We start from the raw sequence: 17,180 nt of genomic DNA on the forward strand, positions 1-17,180 counted from the left end.
GAATGTCGTGTGCCTAGACTCCCTTGTAATTACAGCGTCTATTGTGAATCCACGCCCAATATGTCTGAGTTTCTTCTGTGAATCAGTGCCTGGCAACTGTTCCACAAAGTTCTGGGGGTAGAAATGGAGAAGGATTATTTTCTTTTTTCACTCCACCGCATTTCTCCCATCCACTGCTTCCCTGATGGTGCGGACTCTTGGGGTACTTGCCCGAGTGGCCATTTCTCGCAAGACTAGACAGGGAGTGTCAGCAGACTATTCAATCATTCAACAACAATAACTTGCATTTAAATAGCACCTTTAACCTAGTAAAGCGCCCCAAGGGACATCACAAGAGTGTAATCAGATTAGGTTTGACACCGAGCCATGTATGAAGATATTAGAACAGGTGAGGTAGGTTTTAAGCAGCATTTTAAAGGGAGGGGGGAGGGGGAGGGAGGGGGAGAGGGGAGTGGGAGGGGCAGGGGGGAGGGAAGGGGGAGGGAAGGAGGGGGAGGGGGGAGGGAAGGGGGGAGGAAGAGGGGAGTGGGGAGGGGGGAGGGGGAGGGAAGGAAGGGGGGAGTGGGGAGCGGAGGTGGGAAGGGGAAAGGGGGAATGGGAGAGGGGGAGGGGAGTGGACGGGAGGGAGAGAGGGTAAGGGGAGTGGAGTCGGGAGGGAGGGAGGGAGGGAGGAAAGGAGGGAGGGGAGTGGGAGGAGGTGGAGGGAGGGTGAGGGTATTGGGAGGAGGGGAGGGGAGGGAGAGGGGAGGGGAGGGGGAGGGAGAGGGGAGTGGAGGGGGAGGGAGGGAGGGAGGGAGGGGGAGGAAGAGGGGAGTGGGGGGAGGGGGAGGGAAGGCGGGACGGAGGGGGAGCGGGAGGAGAGGGAGGGAGGGGGAGCGGAGAGAGAGGGAGGAAAAGGGGAGTGGGGGGAGGGGGAGGGAAGGAGGGAGGGGGAGCGGGGAAGGGAGGGTGGAGAGGGAGGGAGGGTGAGGGAGGGGGAGGAGAGGGGTGGGGAAGGGGGAGGGGAGGGAGAGGGGAGGGGGAGGGAGGGATAGGGGAGTGGAGTGGGGGGAGGGGAGAGAAGGAGCGAGGGAGTGGGAGCGGGGAGGGAGGGTGAAGAGGGAGGGAGGGTGAGGGAGGTGGGAGGGAAGGAGGGTGGAGTGGGGGGAGGTAGAGGGAGGTAGGGTGAGGGTGGGGGGAGGGAGGGAGAGGGTAGTGGAGTGGAGTGGAGGGGAGAGGGAGGGGGAGGGGGAGGGAGGGAGGGAGGGGGGCGGAGACAGGGAGAGGTATAGGGAAGGAATTTCAGAGCCTAGGGTCTCGACAGCTGAAGACATGACCGCCAATGGAGGGCCGAAGAAAATCAGTAATGCGCAAGAGGCCAGAATTGGAGGAGCGCAGAGCTCCCGGTGGGTTGTAGGGCTGGAGGAGGTTACAGAGATATGGAGGGGCGAGGCCGCGGAGGGATTCGAGCACAAGGATGAGAATGGAAGGCTGGCCAGGAGAGCCTTGGAATTACAGCGTCGATTGTTAATCTACGCCCAATATGTCAGAGTTTGTTGTGTGAATCAGTGCCTGGTAACTATTCCACAAAGTTCTGGGGTACATAACTCGGCATCGCAGTTAAACATGATCCTGTTCTCACCCAGTGTCCAGACACGCAGATTTCTCAGCAGGGCTCCCTGGATAGCAATCAGGAGCACCCACCCCTTGTTGAATTTCCCCCTCCCGAGCACAGGGATCCCGAGGGCGACTGGAGCACCCTTTGCTGCCACCCGGGCTGAGATTGGCCAACTGCGCACAGACTACAGATCGTAGCTGGGAACAGCCTGCTTTCTGTGGCAAGAACTGTCCCACCGGGCGGGGAAGCACGTCATCCAAGATAAACATTTCCCTCATTTCCCCCCTACAGCAAACAAAAATGAGGAACGGTTTATTTTGCACGTGGCTCCTGACCACTGCTTGCGGGTGAGGTGCAAAGCCGCCCTGAAAGTCACAGCAAACCTGCCGTGGAACTAAACATGCAGCTCGCAAACATTTACTGTTGAGAAGAGTCAGCCTGCAGACCACAAGTGGCTTGGTTAGAGTGCAGGCGCAGCTGCGAGAGGAAGGAAAGGTTCACAGCGGCAGTCAGGTTCCCAGAAACAGTCCTCGCTTGGCGATTCTCAGTCCAAGGTGAGGAGAAACAGCTCTCAGTGCAACCCTCAACCACCACTAATCAGCCGGAGCCAGTGGAATGTCGTCACTGTGTCTGTCCTGCCACATAAATAAAGAAATGCTCTAACTGTGGCTCCAGGGCATGACTGCCGTGCCTGTGGCTCAGTGGGTAGCAGCCTCGCCTCTCAATCAGGGGGTTGTGGGCTCGAGTCCCGCTCCCGGGATTTGCGCATGTAATTCAGGCTGACACTCCCAGCGCAGGGCTGAGGGAGCGCTGCACTGTCGGAGGTGCCGTCTTTCGGATGAGACGCTAAACCGAGGACCCGTCTGCCTCTCTCAGGTGGACATAAAATATCCCACGGCACGCTTCGAAGAGCAGCGGTGTCCTGGCTAACATTTATCCCTCAACCAACACCCAAAACAGATAATCTGGTCATTTATTTCATCACGGTTTGTGGGAGCTTGCTGTGCGTAATTTGGCTGCCGCGTTTCCTACATTACAACAGTGGCTCCACTTCAAAAAAGTGCTTCAGATTGAGTAGCTTGCCTGATGAAGTCGACAAAGTGTTATTTGCAAGTAGAATCCAAGAGCAGGACTGCAATGCTTCATTTGAATGTGGCTTATTCATCGTCGAAATGAATTTTAATCCTCCCTCACTTTAACCTGCCCGTAAACAACCTTCATTCTATTTTTTACCAATTTATTCCTCGGACTCCTGCTGGGACATGGTGCCCCAGGCACCGGTAGGCAGCAGGTGCCCCCAACAAGTGGCCATTCTTCACTGGGCTCGGCCATGATGCCCCCACGGTCAAATTGCCTGCCGACATTGTCAACAGGCTATTCCCTCGCAGTGACAGCCAAGCCCAACCCTATCCTCACGTGACGGCCAGGCACGCACGATTCAAGCAGGAGTCACCGACATCGGGACACTGGGTGGATTCCACCTTTGGGCCCAGTGGCGCTGAGGCTAATTGTAGCAGCCCTACTGCCGCCCAGATTGAGATCAGTTAGCTCAGCACAGGCCGGGATCAAACTCGGGCCTTCCTGATACACACAGCTCACGGGCACTTACCAAATGAACCACTGGGAGCGCTTCAGACTCCGGATGACGTCAGACGTTTGCGGGTTCACTCCCCAACTTGGCCACATAAACTAGGCCGATAGTTTCGTGCGTTATTGAGGGAGTGCCGCTTTGTCAGAGAGGCTGTCTTTTGGATGAGGGCCTGTCTGCTCGTTGAGATCCAGGTGAATTCTCCAGGCCAATGTTCGTCCTTCCAGCAACATCACCAAAACAAACTAACGAGTCATTTACCATATTTGCTTTTTGTGGGAGCTTGCTGTGCGCAAATTGGCTGCTACATTTAACCTCGATTACAACAGTGACTACACTTCAAAGTAATTCATTGGCTGTAAAGCGCTTTGGGATCTCCTGACGTGCAAGGCGCTATAGAAATGCAAGTTCTTTCGTCCTTATGATGCTCTCTCCGTACATTGCTGCAATTTATTCTTTCGCCTTACTGCACCTGTTTTTTTTTTTGCACACATCCTTCACTGAAAGGCACACTGGCGGAAGACTGGCCCGACAGTGAATTCTTACTCTGCTCTTCAGACAGACAGAGTGGGCTGAGGCTACGACAGGCTGACAGTGGGAGAGTGGTACGGGGCATTTTAAACTAGTTATTGATTTCCCAGCTAGTTATTTAAATGGTCAAGTTGAAGATCTCAAATGGCAGCCACACACACACACACACAAATGCTGCTTTTGCCTTCCGATGTTAACCTTTAACCCACTGAATGTAGCAGACGGCGGTGAAACCAGGACTCGTACAGCACTCTGGCTGTGAACAGAAAATGCTGGAAATCGCAAGTCCGTCAGCATCTGCAACGAGAACGGCGGGTTTGGGTTTTGGACAGAGATTAATGAGCAGGTTAAAGGACTTCAATCTAATCAAGGAATTTCAGATGGTGTAATTTGTTCTTTCACTGCACGAGTATCATTCAAACCCTTTGATTCGATTATGGCCTGCAATTCTTAGAATTCACTTCCTGTATTGATCTTTAGATCATGAAATAAAGCTGGTTTTGTTTGTTCCTGGGGTTACCTCAACCGTTTTCCTTTTTGTTTTCCAGTAATTATGTTGCGTTGCTCAGTGCGATAGTGAGCCACACAGACATGGATGATTGCAGGCTAGGTCCCTCGCTTAGATTATCTTAGGGACTAGCAACAAGCGACATCCTTGCTCCTGGACTAAGGGGAGAGGATGAAGACAGAATTCCCATTCGGGATCGCCGTTCTGTGACTGGAAAGTGCACGTGTGCAAGATTGGAGCGTGGCGGTGGTTCCTCCCACGGTCGAATAGCCGCACGACGCTCACTGATTACCCGGACACACGGAGAACGATCACTTGGGTGAGGTACCGTCAGGGCACTGGTACTTGCGGAACCATAACCCCGGCAAGAAACAGCAGCTTCTGAAGAGGAAAGAATTGGGAGGCTTCTGATAACATTGCTGCAGGAACTGGGCAGGAAGAAGGGGTGCGGGACCGATCCAGGGTTTGGTCTGCAATCTGATTTCCTCTCTCTTTGCTGGAAAGTGTCCTGCCTTTTATCACGGTCAGATTACGAGCTCCCATCTGGGGAGCTGCAGGTGTTAGTCCGCATGCTTCACAACCAAACACTTCGGTGAGTGAGAGCAGTTGTCCTTTGGGGTGAGCCAATGACATTGAGTACAGGAACAAGGATGTCTTGCTGCAGTTGTACAGGGCCTTGGTGAGACCACATCTTGAGTATTGTGTGCAGTTTTGGTCGCCTTATCTGAGGAAGGATGTTCTTGCCATGGAAGGAGTGCGGCGAAGATTCACCAGGCTAATACCTGGGATGGCAGGAATGATGTATGAGGAGAGATTGGGTCGATTGGGCTTGTACTCGCTGGAGTTTAGAAGAATGAGGGGATCTCATCGAAACTTATAAAATTCTAACAGGACTGGACAGACTAGATGCTGGAAGGATGTTCCCGATGGCCGGGGAGTCCAGAACCAGGGGTCACAGTCTAAGGATAAGGGGTAAGCCATTTAGGACTGAGATGGGGAGGAATTTCTTCACCACAGAGAGTGGTGAACCTGTGGAATTCTCTACCACAGAAGGCAGTGGAGGCCAATTCATTAAATATATTCAAGAAGGAGTTAGGTATATTTCTTAAGGCTAAAGGGATCAAGGGATATGGAGAGAAGGCAGGGACAGGGTACTGAATTTGGATGATCAGCCATGATCTCACTGAATGGCGGAGCAGGCTCAAGGGGCCGAATGGCCGACTCCTGCTCCTATCTTCTATGTTTCTATATTCAGGGTTTGTTCGCGCTGCATCAGTTCCATGGGAGGTGAAGCCCGGGGCTGTGAAACAGCACAGGAAGTCAATATTGTGAGACCGAAGATTTCTCTCTCTCTCACACACATTCACTTTGTTCTCAGTGGGTCGGTTTGGGTGCAACGCCTATCAACAGCGATATGGCAACGCAATCACTACTTGCGTTGCCAGGCTGGTCTTCACGAGCGTGTCATCCACAGTGGGCGCTGTGCCAAGGTGAACAAAGTAAACCATCCTGGCCAGGCTTTTGGCTGGACTTGTACATTCTCAACATGCGGGACTGAACATCTGACAACACTTGCAGGGAGATAAGCGCAGACTATTTACACTCGCAGGACAATTGGTCCCAGAACAACATCTTATATACACTCATCACTTTTGAATGAATACTTGGAGCTGTATCTTAATAGGGCATCGTTAAGGCGGGTTTCCCATGAATTTCTACATTTACAGCGTAGCGCAATTTGCCTCCCAAATACCTCAACGTGGCACAAGAACTCCTGAAGGAATTGATAATGTCGGTTGATCTGATCAACAAGTCATCTCCCGAGACATTGTGAAATAAAGACTTGCATTTCTATAGCACCTTTCACCACTGCCAGGTGTCCCAAAGCGCTTTACAGCCAACGAAGTACTTTTTGAAGTGTAGTCACTGTTGTAATGAAGGAAACGTGGCAGCCAATTTGCGCACAGCAAGATCCCAATAACAGCAATGTGATAATGACCAGATAATCTGTTTTAGTAATGTTGGTTGAGGGATAAATATTGGCCAGAACACCGGGATAACCCGCCTGCTCTTCTTCGAAATAGTGCCATGGGATCTTTTATGTCCATCTGAGAGAGCAGACGGGGGCTTCGGTTTAACGTCTCATCCGAAAAATGGCACCAACGACAGTGCAGCGCTCCCTCAGTACTGCACTGGGAGTGTCAGCATTGAGTTTTGTGTTTAAGTCTCTGGAGTGAGGCTTGAACCCACAACCTTCTGACTCAGAGACGAGAGTGCTGGCCACTGAGCCACAGCTGACACGTTAAATGTCGTAAAGTTGAAAAACATTATGGTAAAAAAGGGACATTAACTGTACATGAGAAAGTCTGTTTACAGCAATACTGAGTGATTCATTTACAGATTTGTTTGCACTGTAATTATCATTCTTAGCCACAATTTGCAATTGCTACCATATCGCACACATTCTAGCTACCTCTTTCATCAAATCGCTCACCTTTACTGGGTTTGAATTCCTAATTCAAAAACTTCCCTCGCCTTGTCCAGAACTGCTGTGCTGTTTACAGTGGTTTCGGCCCTGTTCACTCGAAGTCTTTGATTTTTTCTATTTTAGCCACTTCTACTTTTCCTCCGAGTCTCATCAAATGCAGAGGCCGGGTTCTCCCAGTCGCTGCTTCTCCTTAAAGTATGTGGATCATAGAAACATAGAAGATAGGAGCAGGAGTAGGCCATTCGGCCCCTCGAGCCTGCTCCGCCATTCAATGGGATCGTGGCTGATCATCCAAATTCAGTACCCTGTCCCTGCTTTCTCCCCATACCCCTTGATCCCTTTAGCCTTAAGAAATATATCTAACTCCTTCTTGAATATATTTAATGAATTGGCCTCAACTGCCTTGTGTGGTAGAGAATTCCACAGGTTCACCACTCTCTGGGTGAAGAAATTCCTCCTCATCCCTGTCCTAAATGGCTTACCCCTTATCCTTAGACTGTGACCCCTGGTTCTGGACTCCCCGGCCATCGGGAACATCCTTCCTGCATCTAGTCTGTCCAGTCCTGTCAGAATTTTATAAGTTTCAATGCGATCCCCTCTCATTCTTCTAAACTCCAGCGAGTACAAGCCCAATCGGCCCAATCTCTCCTCATACATCATTCCTGCCATCCCAGGTATCAGTCTGGTGAATCTTTGCTGCACTCCCTCCATGGCTAGAACATCCTTCCTCAGATAAGGCAACCAAAACTGCACACAATACTCAAGATGTGGTCTCACCAAGGCCCTATCTCCATTCAGTCGATGGCAGCTTCTTCATGGGCCTCCTGATCTGTCATTGTAACTACTCACCTGCTGGATGTGCTTGTTCCACGCACCCGCACACCTGCCTGGTAATGCAAACTAGTTTACAACACGAGGGCACTGATATACTGGACTAGCCCGTGTCTCCTTCTGGCCTGCCTAATCTAATGTTTTTTATTTCCGCCTCTTTGGTCCTTGAAAGATGACTCCACTCGAACCTCCTTGCGTCTTTCCTCATCTAAATCTATCAGCGTAACCCTCCATTCCCTTCTCCCTCAAATGCTTACATAGCCTCCCCTTAAATGCATCTATACTATTCGCTTCAACCACTCCCTGTGGTAGCGAGTTCCACATTCTCACCACTCTCTGGGTAAAGAACTTTCTTCTGAATTCCCTATTTGATTTCTTGGTGACTATCTTATATTGATGGCCTATCGTTTTGCTCTTCCCCACAAGTGGAAACATTCTCTCTGTATCCACTCTATCAAAACCTTTCATAATTTTAAAGACCTCTATTAGGTCACCCCTCAGCCTTCTCTTTTCAAGAGGATAGAGACCCAGCCTGTTCATCCTTTCCTGATAGGTATAACCTCGCAGTCCTGGTATCCTCCCTGTAAATCAAGGAGGAGGAGGTCAACTCGGAAAATGGAAGCCTCTGGAATCGAACCAGCCTTCAACAGGCTGACAGGAATCCAGAGGCACAGGACAAGGTAAATCTGAGTAAGTGCCGGGCATCACTCTCCCGAAATGTGGAATTCACTTGTAAGTATTTAGCGACCCTTCTTCATGGAGAACTACCCAGTGTCTGAGTAGTCCAGGCCCCGGATGGTGCTTTAGAGATAAAGAAGGTTAATTTTAACCTAACCGCCGGCCTGGACACCCGCGGGATCGGGTAGCCCGACATCCCGCCCAGTATTACTCTCACCTGACTTCAATGGAGAGTAATTGATGTAAGAAAACTACTAGGCACTTGGTCTAAGCATTAAACAAAGCTTTAATCAACTGTTTTACAACATGGAGGTCTAGTTGTGTCCTTCACTAGTTCCTGTTAAGAATGTCCCTGCACAAGCTGGGCCCGTGCCCGAGTATTTATACTCTCCCTGGACAGCGCCACCCGCAGGCCGCTCAGCATCACTTCACAAGTCTTTCTTTCATGAATGACCGATTCATGTCAGTAATGTTAGGCAGGGTGCAAAGCCAGCGTTGCGCCCGTTCCCGTGGGTTTCCCACCGGGCGGCTTAGATTACAACTGCCCCCATAAACTCCTTGTGTGGCACAATACCACAACAACCTGCACCCCTGGACCAACGACCCAGGCCACTGATTTAAGCAGCACACAAATCGAGCATTCTGCACACAACCATCGTAACAAGAGGCACAACCGCCGGGCCGAGTTATAACATGGCCAACGCCACCGTACCAGCCAATGTGACCTCGCCAGTGAGCGACTCCAGTGCCAGTCTAAATCTAGGAGCGGAGCTGCGGGAATGCTGCCTGCCAGCCCTCAGCCGACATGGTTTGCTGGGTCTCGGAGAGGATGCGGGAGGACATACTGTGCCAGCCGATTGGTGGCAGCAATGGAATTAAAGCCACGCACCCGCACAATGCAATGTTTGACTGCTGACCTCAAGGTCACAGTAATCTGAATCTCTGCTGGTCACAAAGGGGCAGCAGTAGTGGGTTGCGGAGAAATGCATGCTGCCCGAACCCACTATGCCATCTAGGCTGGAGGAAGGAACAATGCGTGAAGCAAGTAAGAGGGAAAAAAAGACCGAGAGACAGGAATACAAATGAGCAAACCCCAAACCAAACTGCACTAACATTAGAATCCGTCGAGCTGCCTATAGGGGGACATGTATTATTCAGTGTCTAAAAGCTATGAAGCAGCTAAACCTCAGGCTATGTGTGTCCCCTGTAGGCAGCCCTGCCATGTTATACATCAGCCTGGTTCAGAGAGGTTCAAAGTTCACTGCTCCTTGAGCTGCCTCCCTGCAACAGCTGTTGAACAGCAAGTGCTGATAACAAGCGCAACCTCTCCAGATTCCAACATGTTAATGAGCTTTGGCTGTACGTGCCTGCTCTATCTTTTTAAAAAAAGAAAATACGTCTCTCACTGGTGGGGAAGAGGCAAATGTTCACGTACTTGTGGCTTCGCGGTCCAAACTTCCCGCCTCCACCGTCGGCCGAGGCGAATGGGTCGGGATCCTGTCCGGGGTGGCCTGCTTGGTCCCCTCCGAAGTCTCCCCTCTGCCCAGAGGAGAGCTCAACGCCGCCTGTTTCTTGTTCGAGCCAGAAGGGTGAAGCGGCAAAGGCAAACCCTATATGAAAATGGAAAGGAAGAAGATTTAGTCTGTTTGCAATTAGAAGAGAAGGCTGCTGTTCCCCCCCACTCCCCGCCTCCCCCCCACCACCACCAGCACACCATCCTCCAGTGCACAGACCTCCCTTTTCACCACATCTAGAACAATGTGCAATCCATTTTTTATCTCAAGCCTGTGTACAGCGTGAGCATCGACTGCCCACATTACAAAAGGTCAGCTTTTCATTTCTTCACGATAAGTTGGAAATCACATAGAATGTACAACACAGAAACAGGCCATTCGACCCAACTGGTTCATGCCGGTATTTATGCTCCGCACTACCCTTCCTCATCTAACCCTTTTAGCATAACCTTCTATCCCTGTGTTTACCTAGCTTCCCCGTAAATGCTACTTTTCGCAGACACAGCTGTTTATAAAGTGAAGGATTCATAGACAGAGGACACTTTTAAAATATAGCGAAGCCCAGCGGTTCAAAAGTTAATCCTGTGAGGAGTGGAGACCAGGAAGGGCCCCCCCCAGATCCGATCCCAGGTTGGTGCCAGGGTCAGTTATCGGAGTTAGAGAGGTGAATCACAGGGTTCCTGTTCCTGAACACTGACCAGGGACCCAGGCTGGAAGTGCGCAGGTGTGGAGATTGGGCCAGGACAGGATCGGCTGGGGCTTTCCCCATCAAATAGCTTATCGATACTCAGCGTAAAGGCTCACAGGTGAAGCTCGGACAAGTTACTGGAGAGTGACAAGCGCTAGTAGGACAGTAATCGCAGCATGGAGGGGATATTTGATGAGATCAAAAAAAGGAGATATCCGTAACAACCACAAGGTGAATTCTAGATACTTCCACCTCTTTATATTTTAACCTCATTTTATTTTAAGTTTATAGCACCTTTCACAACCTCAGGACATCCCAATGCACTTTACAGCCAATGAAGAACTTTCTGAAGTGTAGTCACTGTTGTAATGTAGGAAACACGGCAGCCAATTCTGCACAGCAAGCTCCCACAAACAGCAATGTGATAATGACCAGGTCATCTGTTTTGGTGATGTTGATTGAGGGATAAATATTGGCCAAGACACTGGAGAGAACTCCCCTGCTCTTCTTTGAAATAGCGCCATGGGATCTTTTATTCCATCTGAGAGAGCAGACGAGGCCTCAATTTAATGTCTCATCTGAAAGACGGCACCTCCAACAGTGCAGCACTCCCTCAGCACCGCACTGGAGTGTCAGCCTGGATTTCTGTGCTCAAGTCCCTGGAGTGGGACTTGAACCTACAACCCTCTGACTCAGAGGCGAGGGTGCTGCCCACTGAGCCACGGCTGACATACCCCCTCCCATCTTGAATTTTGCCCTCCCATTCTTCTGCCCTTCCCTGCTGAAGGCACAGCCCCATACTGGTATAAGGGTCCAACTGCACCAGCAGCCCTTCAGTACCTCACCCAAGTAGCCACCCGTCACGTGTAAGCTTAGACAATGAGGGGGCTCTTCAACCATGGGGGTATTACTGCCAAGTGCAAACTGTCCTCACCCAATGCCCATAGACATGTACTCCCCAAGACAGACCACCGAATGGCAATCAGCAATGAAAACTCTGGCTAATTTTTCCCGTCATCCAAATCAGAAACGCAGGGCTAAATGATAGCGTCCCTAAGGCTGTGCCTGACTGAGATCGGCTAACTCATTCACCTTTGGTTTTTTTCTTTGCCCTTTTTCTTCCCTATCCCCCTCTCCTGAAGGCAGTGACTCTACACTGGAGCACATTCCACTGGCACAAGTCACCCTCTGCTACGCCAGGTGGTTACTCTCCAGATGTGCTGGCAGAGTCAAGCCTAATCCTGTCCTCAACTGATGCCAAGCACACGCCCTTCAAGGGGGCCTTGCTGGATGGTGATCGGGAGTGGGATCCCTGGCTTGGTTTCCTCTCCCTAACAATTGTTCACCGAGACCAACTGTAGCAACCTGACCACTGCCGCAGCTCAGATCAGGTAACACAGCACAGACCAAGGTTTGAACATGGGACATGCTCGTCTATATGGGTCAAACACTTTTCTCCTCTTTGTTTTCCCAATGGATGCCACATTAGAACATAAGGAATAGGAGCAGGAGGAGGTCATTTGGCCGTTCGAGCCTGCTCTGCCATTCGCTAAGATCATGGCTGATCTTCTACCTCAACTCCACCTTTCTGCCCGATTCCCATATCCCTTGATTCCCTTAATATCCAAAAATCTATCGATCTCTTCCTTGAATATGCTCAACGACTGAGCATCCACAGCCCTCTGGTGTAGAGAATTCCAAAGGTTCACAACCCTTTGAGTGAAGAAATTTCTCATCTCAGTCCTAAGTGGACAGCATGCCATGGTTATGCCACCTTTCTTGAGCAGGGAGGTGGTACAATCTCCCCACTGCCCCTTCATGGGTGGGGCGGTCAGTGTTACTCTACCCCACCCTCTGCTCAATGGACAGGCCTGGGTCAGTTAGTCCTTGGGTGTCCTTCTCCACCTCGTGGTACTAACCAAACTCAGCCCAGGAGGTGGAAAGCTCCCTCTTCAGGGTCAACATCTAGCGTGCCACACAGTCAGCTGATCTTTACTACTGATTCAATTCATGAACGAGCTCCACAAGTTGGTGTCAGGGGACGAGAAACACATCTCTGAAGACTGTGCAGTAAGGGGAGTCAACCAGTAGGAGATGCACAATGAAAACTACAGTGAGCCACCCAAGTTCTGACGAAAGGTCTTCGACCTGAAACGTTAACTCTGTTTCTCTCTCCACGGATGCTGCCTGGCCTGCTGAGTTTTTTCCAGCATTTTCTGTTGTTATTTCGGATTTCCAGCATCCGCAGTATTTTGCTAATGCATAGTTGAGGAGTGAGAGATCCCTCACCAGCCAGACCAGCGCGAGCGACAGGCTCTGCTTTGACATGCACTGGTTTCGATAATGAGAACCTACCAATTTACAGCTCAGCTCCCTTTTATAAATGCCATGCTTATGATTGTAAGCTGGATTCAAAGAACGCTGATGGAAACCCATTTCATCCGGACTTTGATTCCATTCACAGACTAAACCATAAAACACTCAGATCACGGCAGTAAAACCCCATCTTTATAACACCTTGTTTTACCTCTCTTCCTTTTCGCTGGTTGCGCTGGCAGCACGGGAGCAACCCAACGTGAAGTGCACAACATTACAGCCTAGACTGGCTGATGGTGGCTTTTGAGGTCAACGCGTCAGCATAGTTTGGGGACAGGGGCAGGAAGCACACTAATGGTGGCAAAGGTGAACTGCAAGCAAGTGAAAATGAAAAGGGAAGGGTCAATTAAAGGGGAGTGTCGGGGAAACCAATATTTTGAAAGGCATCTCAACCCGTTCACGCTCTTTTCTACGGATGAGCGGAGTAAGTGGCGGGTGACAATGAAGCAAAAGGAAAGCAAAGGTGCAAGCAAGTGACAGCCCAGTGGAGCACCCAACCAACCCACTCGTTGGAAAAAAAAGGCTTGCATTTCTATAGCCCCTTTCACGACCTCAGGACATCCCAAAGCACTTCACAACCAATGCAGACGCGGTTGGTGGCATTTTTGGTGAGGGCGGGCCAAAAAAAAACCGGGTAGATCACACTCGGCAGGCCTTCAATCCTGCAGTGCCACTTGAAGCCATGGCAGACGGCGAGTGGAGTGCGTCCAAGGGAGCGTCCGATTTTATGGTTAGTCATTCAATGAGATCATGGCTGATCTGTACCTCAACTCCATCTACCCACCTTGGTTCCGTAATCTTTAATACCCTTGCCGAACAAAAATCTATCAATCTCAGTCATCTATCATTTTCAATTGACCCCCAGCCTCAGCAGCTTTTTGGGGGGGAGAGTTCCAGATTTCCACTAACCCTTTGTGTGAAGAAGTGCTTCCTGACATCGCCTTTGAACTGCTTAGCTCTAATTTTAAGGTTATGGCCCACCAGAGGAAATCGTTTCTCCCTGTCAAATCCTTTATTCATCCTAAGCACCTTAATTAGATCACCCCTTAATCTTCTATACTCAAGGGAATACAAGCCCAGTCTATACACCATGTCCTGATAATTTAACCCTTTTAGCCCCGGTATAATTCTGGTGAATCTGCGCTGCACCTTCTCCAAGGCCAATATATCCTTCCTGATGTATGGTGCCCAGGACTGAACGCAGTACTCCAGGTGGGGTCGAAGTGACAGCACTGGTGTAAGGGGCATAATCTGCTTTTTTAGTGATGCTGGTTGCAGGATAAATACTGGCCCGGACGCCGGAGATAACTCCCCCGCTCTTCTTCGAAATAGTACCATGGGATCTTTTACGTCCACCTGAGAGAGTAGACATTTTAACATTTCATCTGAAAGTCAGCACCTCCGACAGTGCAGCACGGTGGCATAGTGGTTAGCACTGTTGCCTCACAGCGCCAGGGACCCGGGTTCGAATCCGGCCTCGGGCGACTGTCTGTGTGGAGTTTGCACATTCTCCCCGTGTTTGCGTGGGTTTCCTCCGGGTGCTCCGGTTTCCTCCCACAGTCCAAAGATGTGCGGGTTAGGTTGATTGGCTATGATAAAAAAATTGACCCTTAGTGTTAGGGGGATTAAATACGTGGGGTTACAGGGATAGGGTGGGATATGTGTTGGTGTAGGGGTTACGGGGATCGGGTGGGATATGTGTCGGTGCAGGCTCGATGGGCCGAAATGGCCTCTATCTGCACTGTGGGGTTTCTGTGATTCTGACAGTGCAGCACTCCCTCAGCACTGCACTGGGAGTGTCAGCCTAGATTTTTTGTGCGCAAGTCTCTGGAGTGGGGCTGGAACCCACCACCTTCAGACTCAAGAGGCGAGGGTGCCACCCACTCAGCCACGGCTGACACCTTACTAAAGATGAACCTTAAATGCAGATGAAATTCTCTCAAGCTTTTCACACCTCTTTTTTTTTCCCCAGCCATATTCTCTGGACCATTTTTGCAGCCATTAATCTGAGACTGGAAGCCTGAGGTAATAAACAGAGCAGATGAGCCAACTCATTCTTCAAGCAGTCTCCTGGTGTCCCCTCTTGCCAATCAGACATTTGTAATTATGAAGGATGAATTCAGACGCAGCAATTGTAGCTTTGACTAATGAATCCAAATCTTCATCTCCTCTAACAGCAAGCTGCAAGTGTGGAAATGCAACACAACATTGCCTTCAAGTCTCTGGGCTCAATTCCCTGCAAGTTCTGTAACCTCGGCGGGCTGGTGGTTCATGGTGGCTGTGCTGTAAACCAGCCACCCTTGTTGCTGCCACATGCCTGTGATTGATTATCTTGTGTCTCGAGCGTCTCTGTGTATAGCTGACCGGAAACTACAGGCCGGTTCTATGTTGAGTAGTTTTTGCTGTTCCCCCCGCAACCACGACACTGGAAAACCCAAAGTCCAAAATTCCTCTTTTAAGGAAAAACAGGAAAACGTAATGAGTGAACCGTTAACAAAATCGTGGCTTCGGAACGTGAGATTTCTGAGAACTTTGTTCGCAGGGTGTTAAATGACGGCGTAAAACAGGCAGTCTCCAATATTTTGTTGAAAGCATTTCATTCCCCTCAAGGATTTGCTTCAGTGTCTCCCAGTCAGTGACTGACATCTGTTTTCAGTCCAGTTTGTATTGTTTGCATTTCTTTTCACAAGTCCTCAATTTTTTAAACAATCCCTTCTCACCACCCCCACCCTATGGTCTTGGAGTTACCACACAGCTCTGGGTTTGGCTGCCATTAGTGGTTCGGGGTGGGGTGGGGTGGGGAGCGGTGTGCAGGTCCTCCTGGGGCCTCCCTTTCGGGCTGGTGCTTCACGGCTCAGTTGAGATTGGCAACTCACGTCACAGATGTCCGCAGCAGCCGGGAATGAATTCCGAGTTCTCCCGGTCAGTAACGCGGTACTGTACCTCAAATTGCGGGGCAGGCCCAAACTGCCCCGGTGCAGAGTGGAACAACGTGACAGCAAACATTTGGTCGTCAGGAAAGGAAAAAGAAAGCCAAGTTCCCTGGCCCTCACCAAACTACCACAATCCAGTTTTGTGTGCGAAAGCAGCAATTACATTCTCTTTGGCTACTGCAGAGTTCCTGCTCCCCTCTCCAACTGAAAGCGCTTCTGGCTGGAATGAAAGGCTGACGTTATCACACGGCCCCAACTGAAGATCAGAACTCTCGCTGTGTATCTATCTCTCAGCCCAGCTGTCCATGTACCTGAGGGAGAACTGGATCTGAGGAGCGAGGGAGCAGCTCTTTGCCAAGGGCTTTGATGGTGTTAGTGTAGATAACACCATTGCACTCCCCTTAACAGAAACATTTTGCCTCTGCTAACCAGTGTTACTTCCTTCAGTTAACACATCATGGGGCCAAATATCCCAGATTCACACGGACGCTGGGCAAGAATTAGCCTTTTTCTATATTTAGCAGGGGGGAACAAATTCATAGTCTGCCAATTATGCACGTGGGAGTTTTCAATTTCACGCCCAAACTAATTTTGTACAGCTGAGAAAAGTGCAGATCAGCTTTGCAAGAGGTCTGCTGGCATCAATAAATGACATATCTTCCCCGTAATTTACTCTCCTCCATGGTGCGGCGGTGTCTGCATGGGCAAGCCAGAGGTTGAGAGTTAAAATCCCGCTAATGGCAAGTTGTGAAAATGGATTCAAAAATGGTCAATTGTGGACTGGTACCAGGGAGGGGGAAAAAACTCAACTGTGTCACTAATGCCCTTCAGGATACTTGCCACCCATCCCTGTTCCAGAACCAGGGGTCACAGCTTAAGGATAAGGGGTAAGCCATTTAGGACAGAGATGAGGAAGAATTTCTTCACCCAGAGAGTGGTGAACCTGTGGAATTCTCTACCACAGAAGGCAGTAGAGGCCAATTCATTAAATATATTCAAGAAGGAGTTGGATATATTTCTTAAGGCTTAAGGGATCAAGGGATATGGGGAGAAAGCAGGGACAGGGTACTGAATTTGGATGATCAGCCATGATCGCATTGAATGGCGGAGCAGGCTCGAGGGGCCGAATGGCCTACTCTTGCTCCTATCTTCTATGTTTCTATGTTCTGCCCTGCATGTGGTTCTAGCCTGATTGACTCCGAATGCCTTCTGAAATGGCCCAACAAGCCACTCAGTTGTGTAAGCGGGCTGCTACAACACACAATGAGGGCAGCGAGGGGTGGGTAATAAATGTGGCCTTGCCAACACTGTCCACGTCCTGGAAACAAATTTTTAAAAAAGACACTGGCTGGTGCACCATCTATTACTTCACTCAGGAGGGCCCAGCCCAAGTGATTCGGCTGTACCCAAACATGGCTAACCTCACCTCATCTCATCTGGTCATGAGC

The 17,180-nt window shown here is 50.1% G+C and overlaps 1 protein-coding gene across 2 annotated transcripts in view; it reads right to left on the reverse strand.

The window, feature by feature from the left end:
• gse1b (Gse1 coiled-coil protein b) overlaps positions 1-17,180 on the reverse strand; it is a 692,985-nt gene that overhangs the window by 354,804 nt on the left and 321,001 nt on the right. For both annotated transcript variants that reach the window (XM_085991808.1, XM_085991807.1), the window contains exon 2: positions 9,657-9,831. In XM_085991808.1, coding sequence (XP_085847934.1) covers positions 9,657-9,831 — 175 coding nt within the window. The remainder of the gene's footprint in view (positions 1-9,656; positions 9,832-17,180) is intronic.

Source organism: Somniosus microcephalus, chromosome 6 (assembly GCF_052327205.1).
Source record: "Somniosus microcephalus isolate GS21.2 chromosome 6, FLI_Smic_1.0, whole genome shotgun sequence".
Lineage (NCBI taxonomy): Eukaryota > Metazoa > Chordata > Chondrichthyes > Squaliformes > Somniosidae > Somniosus > Somniosus microcephalus.